Genomic DNA, 14,471 nt, shown 5'->3' with positions numbered 1-14,471 from the left:
CATGAGGCAGTCCCTGGGGCTACCCTAACCATTAGCAGGGCAGATTTTGGGCTGTGGCTCCAGCCTGCAACCCTGACTGTAGTGCAGGCACGTGTGCATGCTACACTGACACACACACACACAAAATATGGTGTTGACAAACTCTTGACCCTTCTTTGTTCTCGAGATGAAGGACAGTTGTAGCACTGACATTGGCTGCAGCCATGCAGGGAGCCTGTGCCCATGTGTATGCTGCCTCCCTGCTAACAGCAGGGCAAGCCCCTTCACCCCACCTGGTGGCAGGAGGGACATAAGCCAGCCCCAGCTGAGCCATGTAACACACAGTGTGGGGAGAGGCCAGTGCAATCACACCTTAATGAAGAGTTTTCGTGTGAGGGTTTCCCAGAGCCTGAGCTGGCACAAACACAAAGGCAGAAGCATGCTGGACCCCACTGAAAGGTGAAATGTTCTTCCTGCGTCTGCATGAAGTCTGTGGGCTTTGCCCCTCAGCCCAGCAGTGGCTGGGCACTCCTTCCAGCTCCCAACACTCACACAGGCACCTCCTATACACAAGGACGAATCTTTATTTACAGAGCAGCAGTACAGGGAATACAAACATTGGCCCAAGAGAAGGGAGCTTCCCTCCTTCAGGGCACGGCAGCAGTGGGTAGGACACACCACCCCGGCAAAGGGCACCACAGCCCTCATGGGGAGGGGCCTTGCCCTCCCAGAAGGTCAGCATGCACCTCCAGTGCCCTGCAGGAAAGCCCCCAGAAAATCAGGCTGGAGAACAGCGTGTGCTTTCCCTTCTGCCCTGCTCCAGCCCAGAGCAGTGAGGTCGGCTTGTCAGTGCAGAGATGGGTCTTAAGCACTGGAGCTACTGCACTGACAAGGGAAGATGGCATTCTGGACCTCCATCTCACTTGGAAGACAAGAACCCGATGGCCACTGCTAGCAGCAGAACTTGGAGAGGCCGGAGACCAAGCACGGGGATAAAGCATCCACTGGGCCTCTGCTGTGGGGGCTTTCAGACGCTGGGCCCATCCCAGCACTGGAGCTCGACTGCTCCTAGCAAACCTCAGAGCTGCTCCCCAGGTGGTGTGTAGATGTCCCACCCTGAGGTCTTGCCCAGACAGGCAAGACCATACTCCTGCTGCTGCCGAGAAGGCACAGGAGCCACCTTCACAAGGGCTGGGTTGCTTTTAACACTACTTGGCTAAAGACGGACTCCAGAAACTCAGCATCAGCCTTCACACTTTAAACCCACAGGGGCTTTTCAGCCTTGTTCAAGCCTAATACTCCTGGGCCGTGGTCCAGGCTTTGCTGCCCTGCTCCTGGCTGGACACAGGAGGTCCAAGCAGCACAGGTGAAAGGTGAACTCACCCCTGCTCTCACACAAGGTGCCTGCCCTGCCAGCCCACCTTCTCCCTCCACAGAAGAGAGGTGGCTGCCAGCGTGGTGGGGTCCAGGAGTACTGCAGAGATGTGAGGGACATCTCAGGGCGAGCAGTGGGGACTGCAGGGCTGGCCAGCCTCCCTGAGGCTCCTGGCAGTCCTGGCAGGAACAAGGCACAAGGTGCAGAGTCCTGCCCACCACCTCACGTGTACTCTGTCTTCCGGATGTAACTAGAGGGCACATAGCCCTGCTTCCCGTGCGCCTCGGCCAGCCACCACTCCTGATTGCCTGTGACGTCCTCAAACTGCAGGATCCTGAGTCTCTGGTTAGCTGACACACTCAGTTCGTTGGTGTTTCGGCCTTTGAAGGTGTAGAGAGCGTAGTAGACCTGCCAGAGGGAGAACATCAGTTGGATGGTCATATCACACAGCCTTGCTGTTGCACTGCACAGGACATGTAGGCTTTTGTTCCTCTCTCTAAACAGTGACAGCCACAGCCCCATCACGGTCTCTGCCAGAACTGCCCCCACCTGCCCAGCCCATTTGCACCCTACTTCTCTGACTCTGCACCTCTGATGCTGGGAGAACAGGTCTCATCCTCCACATCAGCCCTTTAGAACAAAGCAGCTTCCACCTCCCATCTCTCCCTGCTCACTGCCAGGGAGAAGGATGATTCAGCCCCTACCCAAGCAAGGGAGTCAGCCCTCGGCACCCACAGGCCACCTGGGGAGGGTGGGGGCTCACCTGGTTGCCCTCTGACTCGCTGCTCTCCAGCCCAGAGTCTCTGTCCTCCATGGAGGGCGCAGGCCTGAGACGGGCTTTGGCCGGGTGCCCGTTGCGAGAGTGGGGGCTGCAGCCCTGCTCGGGGCGGCTGTAGCGGCGCTGGGATGTCACTGTACCAGCCTCCAGCGGGGCTGTTCTGTCAGCAGAGCCAAGCTGGGACAAACAGGGGGAGTCCACCTCTGAGAAAGGCTGTGGGGACTGGTACGGGTCTGCTGGGGAGGCCAAGTCCTGCAGGGGTTTCTGAGTGAAGGTGACAGCCGCCCCGCTGGGGCTGAAGGTCAGCATGGTGTTGCTTTGGGGAGAGGAGCTACTGTGCTCTGACTCGTTGGAAGAGTGGCTGCCCACAGAGACATCCGACTGGCTGCAGCGTGGATTGTAGGGCTTCAGAAAGGAGCTGTACACAAAGCCCTTGGTCACTGCAGAGAGGGAGAGGAAGAGAGCTTAGACTGGGGTGCAGAAGGACCAGAGGAGGGGACTCACAACATGGGCAGGGAGCAGCCACCTACCCCCGTTGTCTATGAGCCAGCGATTCTGGCTGCCCATGGGGTCCTTCTTCTTGATAACACCCACAATATCTCCTTCCAGCAGTGAGACATCCAGCTCTTGGGCAGCATTGAAATTGCGGTCTGCCTGGAAGAGACTGTCTGCGGGATAGTAGGCCAAGAGGGCAGCTCGGATGTCATCTGACTGCAGGAGGCAGCTGGGCTGTAGAGGAACGAGGCAGGTGTGAGTGGTTGTCCCGGGCTCTGCAAACTCTGACATAGGGCAGAGGGAACTCACCAAGCTGGTATGGGGCTGCCGCCGGGCAGACTGCCGCTCCACGCTCTTCCTTTCAAAAGGCTTCTTGGGAGCTGCCTGGGACTCTGGGAAGAAGGTAAAGGCCTGGAGCTGCTGGAGGACTCGACTGTGCTCATCCTGGAAGATGGCAATGAGGTTCCCTTCCCTGCTGGACACCTTCAACAACTGGAACCAGAACAGGGTTGGGGGTCAGGGCTTTACAAAGCACTTGGGGCCCGACATTGCAGCAGCAGCTTCCCCTGCAATGGGATGGGTCCCAGAGAGGCTCGAGGACAAGCCATGTGCAGAGATTAGTGCTGCACTGAGCCCAGAGCACTGTCTGTGCTCCAGGAACCCACCGACAAGAGGGGTCTGAGCTCTTCCAGGGCCAGGCGCACGAAGTCGCAGTGTGCCTCGGCATAGCCACGCACGCAGCTGGCAAACAGCTCCTTGGCAAAGCGCAGGAACTGGGGCAGCTCATCCAGCAGCTGGGCGTTGAGGGCCTCGTAGTTGTTGCGGGCAGACTGCAGCTCCTCCAGCGTTCGCTTGTCCTTCAGCTTCTCCGCTCGCTCCGTGCAGTTGTGGAAATCGAGGAGCTTATCAAAACGTTTCTGCACCAGCTTGTGGGGCCCCGCAAACATGCTCAGCAGCTGGTTCAGGGGCGAGCTCACCAGCCGCTCCGTCCGCTCTTTCTGATGGGCAGAGATGCAGACAGCACTCACTGCGTGGCGAACACTAGCAGCTCACCCTCCAGCACAAAACACCCCCAGGACAGCATAGGATCTGTCTTCCCAATGACACCCACCAGAGCTCCAGAGGTCACTTCCAATGGGAATTACTGTATAATCTTACATAAATGTGCCAGTGTGGGCAACACTATGGGAAGTACCTGAATCACTCACAGAGATCTGTAACATTTCAGGAAGGGCTGAAAAAATGTGTATCTAACAGGTATGCTCAATACACATCATAAACCCACAGGCATCAAAGCTCTCAGGAAGGGAGCCAAACAGGAGTGCTCACACCTCTAGGATGCTGTGTTACCTCCCCTGCAGCCTCTCAGGGGAGGACTGCAGAGGGGTGCCCCCAGCACACAAGAGTACAGCCTCACTCACGAATTTGGAGAAGAGCTGGTCGCTGATGAGCCGATTCACTTTGTGAAACTGGTCCAAGTCCCCACTGCTCTTCTCCATGCACAGGTCCCACATGCTCACTGCAGCCAGCGCCTTCATGCAAGCCGACTCCTGCACCAGGGACACACAGCACATCCATACTTGTTGCCCAGAAGAAGCCTCCCAGGGCAGCCCAGACCCTCACGAGACCACCCCGCCTGGCAGGGCTGAGGGCAGGAGCACTGGCCAGAGGCACTGCAGGTACACACCATGCAGGCAGGAGGGGCAGCGCACAACAAGCCCCACAGTTTAGGCATCATCCCCAGACTGACTCACCCGGACGTGCTGCAGGTAGAGGGAAAGATCCCGGATGAAGGACTTGATCAGTCTCTCCTGCATCCGGAAATTTTTCTCTGTCTCTTCAAAAGCTTCATCCTTCAGCTGTGAGAGAAAACATGTCAAGGGAGGCAATGCAGGACTCCTGCACATCCCAGAGTGTGAGATGTGGGACCTCTTGCCCACAAGCTGGACAGCAGATGGGTGGTTCAGGCCCTAAGCTCACTCTGCCTCACTGGCCTGGATCACTGCTGCTCATTGGGAAGGGGTGTGGGGGGATGCAGATGCCACTGCAGAAGCACCGCAAGGTGTAAGTGCACCTGGCAGCTGATGCATGTTACCTGGGGCGCAAAGCCTGTGAGATGCTTGAGGTGGCTGCTCACACGGTTGGATTTCTTGATAATAGAGTGGAAGTTGAGCTTGGAGATCTTCTCCATGAGGCTATCCTCATCCCCTTTCCGGTACTTTAGCACTGAAGAGATTGATGTAGACATCAGAACCATTGTCAGCACAGCATCATCAACAACTGCCTTGCTGGCTTTCCCCTTTCCTAAGCCTCTGCAGTCCCAAACACCCCCATAGAATCAGAGAATGGTTTGGGTTGGAAGTGACCTTAAAGCTCATCTAGTTCCAACCCCCTGCCATGGGCAGGGACACTTTGTGCTAGAGCAGGTTGCTCAAAGTCCTGTCCAATCTGGCCTTGAACACTGCCAGCGATGAGGCAGCCACAGCTTATCTGGGCAACCTGTGCCAGGGCCTCACCACCCTCACAGGGAAGAATTTCTTCATTATATCTAATCTAAACCTACCCTCTGTCAGTTTAAAGCTGTTACCCCTTGTCCTGTCACTACATGCCCTTGTAAAATATCATATCATAATGTACCATATATCATACTTGGTTCTCGATACATGCTACAATTTGTAGGCCCACCATTCAAACTCTTCCATACGAGTATGAATAATGCTACCATACGGCAACACAGGAGATGGTACATAATTGCTGGACGTACAGAAGGCATTTATATTCCTTCTTTAGCAAATATGAGCAATCATTACAGGCAGCCTATGTCATCTCAGCTTCACTAGGGCTACGTAGAAAGAGTAAAGTGTAAGACTTGCATGAGTCAGGGGCTTCCAAGGGAAAACAGGAAGGTGGCTGGCAAGTCAAAGGGAATAATTCTCTTCCCTCTGTTCAGTCCCAGGGAGGCTGCACTTGGGAATTGTGTCCAGTTTTGGTGCTCCCAGCTCAAGAGAGATGTGGGAGAACCAGAGCTCCTGACCCATGGGGAGAGCTCAGGCCCCACAAGGAGAGCTGGGGCAGCCGGGCTCAGCCTGGCTGGGAGGAGGCGCAGGGGATCTGCTCGCAGCCGGCAGCTACTTGAAGGTGCTGGGGCCAAACTCCTCTGAGCAGAGCCAAGGTACACACAGAGGGCAGCAACCACAGATGGCAGCTTGGGAGCTTCAGGGTGAATCAGGGAGCACAGCTTCACCGTGAAGGTGGTGCATCCCTGGCACAGGACAGCAGAGAGGCTGTGAGATCTCCATCCCTGAAGATCAGTGAGAATCGGCTGGGGGGAGCAGTGGCTGATCACAGCCAACATTGGGGAAAATCCTTCTCCAAGCAGGATGATGGACAGGAGACCGGAGAGGGCTCTTGCAGCCAGCACTTCCGTGATTCTGTCCTGTCTACAGATACACCTTCAAACTTAAACCTCCAAATCTCAGTAAGGGAGAGACTGCCCTAGCAGATTAATTCCCTATTTGTGTTGTTTAAGATGGCATTTTTAAACTTCAGATATATATTCATCTTATAATTATTTTTGTTTTCATCTAATAGCCATCTAGTCAGCAGCTGCATATATTTCTTATCTCTCTATCACAAGAAATGGCTAAAGTTGGATGTATACTGCCTTACTTTAACTACTATATCTCATGCTCAGATTGTTTGAATGCAGCTTTTCTACTGCCCTTCTTTGAGGGCACAGACCTTGGGAGCAGATTCCCACCACAACTGTGGTTGCCAACTAAGGCAAAGGAGCTGACAGATGCCAACCTCAATGCACCCATTCCTGTCTCTCCCCAGCACTACCCAGCTGCTCACCCAGGTCCTTCCGGCGCTTGTATTCGTTGATGTTAACATTGATTTCTTTGACAGCGAGGACAGCAGCCGTCAGCGGTGCCTTGTCAGGGTGAGCCTCAGGGGTGGCGCTCAGCAGCTCCATCAGGAGCAGCGGGTACCGCATCACCCTTTGCACTGGCTTGATGAGGAAGGAGCCCAGGTTAATGTAGTTTGTGCAGCCCCTGAGAAGTTGGGACAAAGGAGATGCACCAGTTTTCAGTCCAGCTCTGCCACGCAATTCTGCCCCCTCAAACCATTGCCAGCCAGACCCAGAACACCAATGCATCTAAATCCACTGTATTCCCTAAGTCATGCCACTCTCATCTCCAAACTCACTGCCCTCCGGAACTCCTGAGGTCAACCCCAGGATTCCAGACCTCACACACAGCAAGTGACCCTTCCCAGCCAGGATCCAGTCCATCACCTGACACACTGTGAAATCCCACACAGGCACAGCCTCACACTTAGCAGCACACCACTTGCTTCAGACTGTGCCACCATCCAACTGCCCCGATCTGTCTCCCAGGGCAGGACAGATTGAATGTGCTCAGAGCTGCAGTCAGTGCAGGGCTTTCCTGGCTCCCTGGGGCTGATGCCAAAACCTGCTTCCTGTCTGAGACCTCCCCTCGCCTAACCACCTGTGCTGCCTCCCTGTGTAGCCCACCTATTGCCTCTGCTGCAATCATGCCACAGACACCCTGCTCCTCCCAGGCATGCCTTCATGAGGCACTGTTAAGGCCCCTAAACATGCACCCAGCTGGTGGCAGAAGGTTAGTTACAAGGGAGCAGCCAGGCCAAGACAGACAGACAAGCAGGGACTAACAGGAAGAGTGCACTTACCACTCACTGTACAGGCTCCTGCCGGCCCACAGAGTGCCAAAAAGCAAAGAAAAGCAACGGGTTAATGGGGCGGCAGGCGTGCAATCCCACAGCCAGTGCCTTCGCCCCATCCCATAATGATGCCACCAGGGCAGTGGGCAGCCGTGTCCTCCCAAAGCTGCCCTGCCAGCACTACCGGCTCCTGGGGCATAAACCCCCACAAGCTGGACCCCTGGCAGTCACTGAACCAGGCAAAGCAGCTCCTTTCTCACCAGCCACGGTGGGGCAGGGCTTGAGAACAGAAGCCCTCAACCCAGGACATGCCACCTTCTCTGTAGCTTGGTGGCTTCTGCTCAGAGTTTAAGTAGACCTACAGATGTTCCAGCATCTGTGCATTGGGGCAGGGGGCCATTTGAACCTGGAGTCTGGTAAACTATGCAGTGACACAGCCAGCCCCTCTCCAGTCACCACCTGAACTGTCCAAGCACTGCTGGTAGAGGGGCAGGGATGCTGGAGACTGACCCCCCTACCCCAGGCCTGGTGGCTGCCACAGCCAGAGGCTCCAACCTGAGGCTATCCAGCAGGTCCAGGAGTAGTTTCTGCATCTTCTCATCCTTCTCATAGGTTTCCAGCAGCGCGATGGCCTCATCGTGGTTCTGGCAATACACCCTGTAGACACTTTCCAGCTCTGCACGCTGTGCCAGGAACACTGGCCCTGCAGACAGCAGCAAAGCAGGACTTTAGTGTCTCCTAGTCCCCAGCTACCTTGAACAACTGTGGTGCGACACATGGCGAGAAGCCCAGCATCCCCGTTCCTCCACACATACAGCTCAAGAAGACAGCCTACTAGAGCACCCAGGATGCCTCCTTATTACCCACTAGCACAGACAGGTCACCCAGGGGTAAAAAGTGGGGACACTGGTCACTGGAGCCACACAGAGAGCAAAGGCACAGGCTGCCCAAGGCCTGAGTGGCAAAAGATGGCAGCATAGGAGTGAGGAATGGAGCTCACATCAGGGCAAAGGCCACAGGCACTGTTTCTCAGCATAGCGACCCATGGGGCAACACAGATCTCCTTGGCCTTGCTGCTGGACTGACAGGGACCAGCAGGGAGGAAGCCCAGCCCCAGTGATCCTTTCCCACCATTTAAACCATTCTGCTCTGCCACTAGCAAAGCCCATTCCAGCCTGCTGAGGAAAGTTAACAGATTCCATACCGATGACATCTGAAGCCTCCAAGGTGGACAACAACTGCTTGGAGAAGCTAATTACCACGTGGATGTTTCCAAAAAGACCTTCAAAGTCTATGTTCTGCATCTGGGGAATGGGAAGAGAGATGTCCTTGATGGGGAAATATGTCCCAGTCAGACCCAGCAGCCCACCCGTGCCCTCCTGCAACCCATCAGTCCTCAGCTTCACAGCAGCCTCCTGATGTGACCTCCTCCCACCAGTGACTTCTATACTCACTCCCTTGCCCCCCAGTGCACTGACATTCACACTCCTTATGTGTCCCATCATGGTGTCCCCTCTTTCCCAGTGCTTTTCCCAGTGCCCTGCCTCCGTTCACCTGTTATGCTCCCTGTCCTCTCACCCCTTCTATCCCCATGCCAAAACCCCGTATTTTCTTTCTCCTGACAAACAATTTAACCTACAAACCAAATGAAGAGGAATATTTTCTGCCCCAGGAAATAAATCTGTGATACTTGCTGCCAGGACTCTTGCTCTCAGCAGTAGCGAGAGCTCAGCAGGATCCCAAAACATATGGACTATTGCTACGAGCGCAGGAGAGCATGCTCCTCTCAGCATGACTGCATTTCCTCTATGGGTTCCCACGCTGCTGCTTGTCAGCCTCTGAGCACAAAGCAGACTCAGCATCCTCACCTCTTCCCACCAGTGCTGCACCATAGGTTGCCCCCATCTCCTACCTGTGCCTGCTGCAGGGGCACCATGATCCTCTCCACGCACATCTCCAGGTCTCTGATATAGTCCCGCTCTGTCTGGAGCAGTTCCTCAATAACCTTGGCCCTCTTCTCCAGCATCCTTTGCTCAGGGCTCTCGGTGGCAGCTGAGGACGTCTCCAGGGATGGTGTCTGGGAGGACAGGAGAGTCATCTCTGCAAGACAGACAAGCAAAATCAGCATCTTTGAGCAAAGATACAGGGACAGGAAACCACATGCGACCTATGAGATCTGCCAAACAGGACTGTTAGGGAGCAAGACTGTCCATCCAAGGACCTTTCCAGAGGCCATTCCTGGCACTCCCAAGCCCAGGGCAGCAGGGAGCCCTGGTCTGGCTCCCACAGCACCAGTAACGCTGCAATGCCCCTGCTATTGGGGCAGCAGGCACCAAGCAGCACAAACCTGCTCCAGACCGTCCCCCTGATGCCAGCCGTGTCCAGACCCCTCTGCTACTCCCGCTCTCGACTCTGCCGCCCCAGGAAACTCCGCGGGGCTGAGCAGACCGGGAGAGGAGCCCCGCTCCCTGCTGCTCCTCTTCCAAGCCGGGCAATGGCGGCGCCCCCTCCCCTCAGGCTGGGAACAGGGTCTCCATTCTCCAGCGCCGGGGCATTTCCATCTGAATGGCCGAAAAAGGCCTCGGGCACCCACAACGGTGCTGCCGGCGGCAAAGCCTGGAGCTGGACCACACCGAGCGGCGCCGCGCAGGCCGGGGCAGGCCAGGGCGAAGGCGGCCTTGGGCGGCCTAGGGGCCCAGCAAGGCGGGGGCCCGCGGGCGGCCCCGCTGCTACGGCGGGTGGCCCCGGGGCGGAGAGACCCCAGAGTGCCCCCCCAGCCCAGGGACCTGCTTTGTGCTCGGGCGTCCGTCCCCCCGCTCCGGTGCCGGGGTCAGAGCACCGGCGGCGCGGCCTGCGGGGTCTGAGGGCGCGCAGGCAGCTCCCACCCTCCGCATCCCTGTCCCAGCCGGGATTCCTCCTGGTTTTCCGTCCCACCTGCGGCTCCCAGGCCGGCCCAGCCCCCTCCAGTTTTCATGGAGACATTTTATCCCCCCGCAGATTCCTGGGCCCCAGCCACTTTCTACCTGCTTTACAAGCATGTGTCCTCTGGCCGAAACCACAGCAACGGGACGTCCCTTCCCCCCAAATCCAGGAGAGCTCCCCTCCAGCGGGACACCGCTCTGAGGCAGGGTCCGGTCCAGAAACACTCCGATCTCCCCTATTTTATGGCTGCTTTGCAGAACTGGGGCCCATGGGGTCCCTGAGCCCCTTGCAGCACCCCAGCCTGCCGCAGGTACCCGATTTAAGGCCTGATTTGACAAATGCTCCTCTGCTCCAGCGTCTCCCACACATCCCCGCTGCTGACTCTCAATGGGATTTTATTAGAGCTGCAGACATGCCCCAGAGCAAGCACTTGTACAAACATTTTTGCAGGACAAACCATTAGAGATCGTCACCTCCCTGACCTCTCGGGTTACAGTCTCAGGCAACAGCACCGCAGCCTGGGAGACTCCCGGGGATACCCAGCAGGGCTTGGGACTTATCCTGGTACCCTGGTACCCCATTGTGCACAGCCCCAAAAGACCCCCATGCTCCCAGCTGCTTCTGCCCAGGTGCTGGGCAGGCCCTGCCCAGGGTGGGATATTGCTGCCATGGCCTAAGCATCCTGCCTGCTGCTGGGGTTTTACACACTGAAACGACCCAGCAAAGAAAAGAAACATGGCTGAGATGAGACACCGACTCAGCCTGTGCCAGCCATTCCCATTGCAGAGCAGCAGCGACAAACAGAAACCAGCAGCATCGGCATCAAACAGCAACTTCTCACAGTTACACAGGCTGAGGATGAACTGCTGTGCCCCTTGCAGAAGCAGCAACTTCAAAATCATTCCTATTCCCACCCACTAAACACAGTAAATAGGCAACCCATTTGAAACCCTGCTCAGAAGATGCCCTCGATGTGGGAGGGAAGATAGCTGTCTTTCTAAGCAAGTGTCTCTGCTGCCCTGCCTTGAAATCAAGCTGGGGGAGGGCCAAAAGGGCTCCATGGAGGAGGATACAGTGTCACAAATTTGCATTTTACATTTAGCAAGCAATTACTGGGAAGAGCAGGCTTCACTGATTCCGACTGGCAAGTATCCTTGAAACTACCCTCATCAGAGCCAACCTGCACAAAGGAAAAGGCTGTCTTCAGCTAAGTCAATGGCTGTCTTTTCTCTCCACCAGTAAGTCCCCGATGATGAACTTTATCAATTCGATTGCAGCAGGAGTCCATGAGGAGGGCCTGGGAGCTGGGTTTAACATCTGCTGTTTGCATTTCCACAGCATCTGCAAGGCCTCAGTAGCAGACTAGGCGCTGCCGTGCACGGTCCTCTACAAACACCCAACAGGGGTATCTTGCCTGAGACACTTGAAGCCTGAACAGGACACGAGACAGAAGGTGGCACAGGAGGGACAAAGAAACACGAAGATAATACAGTCATCAGGTCTCTGCAGTTCAGCGTTAAGAAAGTGACAACAAATGAGTTATTTTAAAGAACGATATATTTGTTTTTAAGCAATGGCATTTGTTTTGCTGGAGAGTAAGCTCCAATAGGAAGGTAACCTGGAAGGAGCTGGAAGGTGTTAATCTGCAATGCAAACAGTGTGTGAAACCCAGAGGAGGTGGGTGGGTGGGTGAGCTGATACTGCAGGGGTGGCCTGAGAAGAATCTTGAAAATGAAGACCAGCCAGAAAAGCAGCCAGAAATGACCCATGCAGCAGGATTTGGGAAGACAAATTGAAAAGATTACATTTGCCTTGGTCAAAGAACAAGATTTTTCATTTACCCCCAGGCAAAATGCCACCAGATTAAGCTTCATACAGGACATCTCAGGAGTTTACTGTACCACCAAACAACCCTACTGTACTCCCAGCTTTAGCCACAGCTAAACTGCAGCCACACAATGTGTCTGGCTCCAGCTCACCAAAACAGAGCTGGGGATGCCCAGCGCCGCTGGCAAACACAACAGCTCCCTATGCTCTGCCAAACAAACCCCAAGCAAGTAAATCTAGGTCAGGTCCTTTCAGAGAGTGCCCTGCAGCAAGGATTCGCACTTGTGAGATTGCCAGCTCCATAACACCCTTCCTCTGCAAGTCTCAAATCATTGCCTGTGGGAGGGAAATTAAAACCGTCCCTGCACAGGTTTTAAGCCCAGAGCAGCCATCAGCTCAGCTTGCTTGACAGAGCATGATGTGAGCCACCAGTCCTACTCACTTACACCGTATCAGTATTTGCATTATTTTCAAAACTCATACAAATTAATTCTCCCCTGGTCTTGCTCTTTCTGAATATTTCAAGATTCGTTTAAAAACAAGGCTAGGCTGCAGCCAAGTCTCTTGCTGTTTATCACTAGCCCAGCATCCTCCTTCAGCAGTGAGCTCAAAAGTTGTCCTGCCTCATTCCAAACACTTGCAGTTCAAAATATTAAAATTCAGAATTTCTTTTTAGTATTTGGCTCTTCAGACCAATATATGCAATACTTAGGGTTTGCTTCTGATGCATCTAAAAACTCTCACTTTTTGTATTTCAAAGCATCTCTGTTGATTGCCACCGATTTTTTTCCTGTTTGTTACACATTCCTGTATGTCTAACAGCAGCTTTCCCTAAATGAGGCTTATTAAGCATTTAACTAAACCCACCCATTTCACAGCTGTGGGGTTTGGTCACCTAGTAATTTTTTTTAAAACAGATCTCCATTGTATTTCACTGATTTTCTATTTAAGTGTTACCTTTCGGTCTGAGTCATCACGCCCATCAACTCTGGAGGCACAAAGACGCACACCACAGCTGGACCAGACTCCGTTAGCCTGCAGGAATCTGACTGGTATTTCTCATGAAGCCACCAAATTCCAATGCAGTGACAAATTCGTGTTTACCCATGACACAGATGCCAAACGGGCATTCAGAAATACATTTCCAAAACCAGTGTTCTCAATCATGACTTTCATAGACTCAAATTTTGTTCTCTTGTAGGCTGTGTGAACTCTGCCATCTGCCCCTCTAAATTAAATCCTCTAACAACCTTATTTTCTCTATCCCTTTTGGTGAATTTGTGAGGAGACCTCAGCTCTCTGGATTGGTTTGATGGTCTGTGAACAACCTCCCAGGAGCACCTGCTTTTGAGTTTTGCTAGTCTGCCTGCTGACGCATGGGAAACCCAAAACCAAGTCATAACCCAGCCCCCTGGCAGCGAGGTGTCAAGTTGGAGCACGCTCCCACTTCTGCCCTTGCCTTGGAGGCTGTGATTTACTGTCGCAATCACATGGCTCATGCTGCTCGTCTCAGAAATGCCACTGTCACCGACTTTCTTCCCATTAATGGAAACATCTAATTCTTAATACCCAACCTCCTAGTGGGAACACACATGCAATTACAGGTTTTCTCCCTGCCCCGCTCTGGAAGCAGAGTTGACCCATGAAGACCAGATCCAATAGGGTATGTGTCCACCACGCATGGACTGGGGGGCTCACCCAAAGGGCTGCATCGTCCCCCAACTCCTCCTCGTCGGGGCTCACCTTCCAGCATCTCCTGTGCCATGGCGCAACCTTGCAGGGTGCCTGGGCTGCTAACGCCATCTGAAGAGGGATGTGCAGCCCATCAGCACTGAGGACAATCCCTCAAACCAGCTCCATAAGCAGGAATCTCCGATGGGAGCTGCATCCACCCGGGAGGCAAGCCCAGCCCCAGGTTCACAGCTCAGCAGAGTCACGCAGTGACTCAGGACAAAACAAAACAGCTGCAAATATGTGAAGTATGTGGACACCAGGAGGGGAGGAGCCACTGCCTAACACAAGAGAGGGGCTGAAACTAGGGCAGGGAATAATTAATCTGAGCGAAAGGCTAAACTCCCTGCCAGAAGCAGGATCTGGCTGGGCTGAAAACTCTCACTCTGGACACTGGTAACAAGCCTGTAACAGAATATATCCACTGCTCTGAAAGGACAGACTGGATATATTCAGTGTCTCTTTGCTTCTTAGGAGGAAGCGGGGAGTGTGGCAGAGGTGCCATGGCAAAAGATGACTTGATCCCACAGTAAATCATTGAAACCCCTTCAATGATACAATCCCAGAAGTAAGCAGAGAGAGTAAAATTTTGGTAAGTTTGGAAAAAAACCAGAATGATACAATAATTATTCTGTTTTTGTTAAAAAGCAAAAATAAGAC

The 14,471-nt window shown here is 54.1% G+C and overlaps 1 protein-coding gene across 4 annotated transcripts in view; it reads right to left on the bottom strand.

Annotated features, from left to right (window-relative positions):
- Window positions 1-545: 545 nt before the first annotated feature.
- Window positions 546-14,471, bottom strand: part of DNMBP (dynamin binding protein) — a 34,672-nt gene continuing 20,746 nt past the window's right edge. For all 4 annotated transcript variants that reach the window (XM_030487773.1, XM_030487772.1, XM_030487775.1 and 1 more), the window contains 13 exons: window positions 9,244-9,431; window positions 8,536-8,635; window positions 7,887-8,034; window positions 7,341-7,358; window positions 6,483-6,682; window positions 4,723-4,853; window positions 4,382-4,486; window positions 4,049-4,177; window positions 3,293-3,625; window positions 2,937-3,119; window positions 2,663-2,861; window positions 2,118-2,572; window positions 546-1,762 (listed from right to left, as the gene is read on the bottom strand). In XM_030487773.1, the coding sequence (XP_030343633.1) occupies window positions 1,577-1,762; window positions 2,118-2,572; window positions 2,663-2,861; window positions 2,937-3,119; window positions 3,293-3,625; window positions 4,049-4,177; window positions 4,382-4,486; window positions 4,723-4,853; window positions 6,483-6,682; window positions 7,341-7,358; window positions 7,887-8,034; window positions 8,536-8,635; window positions 9,244-9,431 (2,375 nt within the window). In that variant the 3' untranslated portion in view covers window positions 546-1,576. The remainder of the gene's footprint in view (window positions 1,763-2,117; window positions 2,573-2,662; window positions 2,862-2,936; window positions 3,120-3,292; window positions 3,626-4,048; window positions 4,178-4,381; window positions 4,487-4,722; window positions 4,854-6,482; window positions 6,683-7,340; window positions 7,359-7,886; window positions 8,035-8,535; window positions 8,636-9,243; window positions 9,432-14,471) is intronic.

Source organism: Strigops habroptila, chromosome 5 (assembly GCF_004027225.2).
Source record: "Strigops habroptila isolate Jane chromosome 5, bStrHab1.2.pri, whole genome shotgun sequence".
NCBI lineage: Eukaryota > Metazoa > Chordata > Aves > Psittaciformes > Psittacidae > Strigops > Strigops habroptila.
Note: the sequence above shows the minus strand (reverse complement) of the source record. Positions and strands in the feature narration are given on the sequence as shown.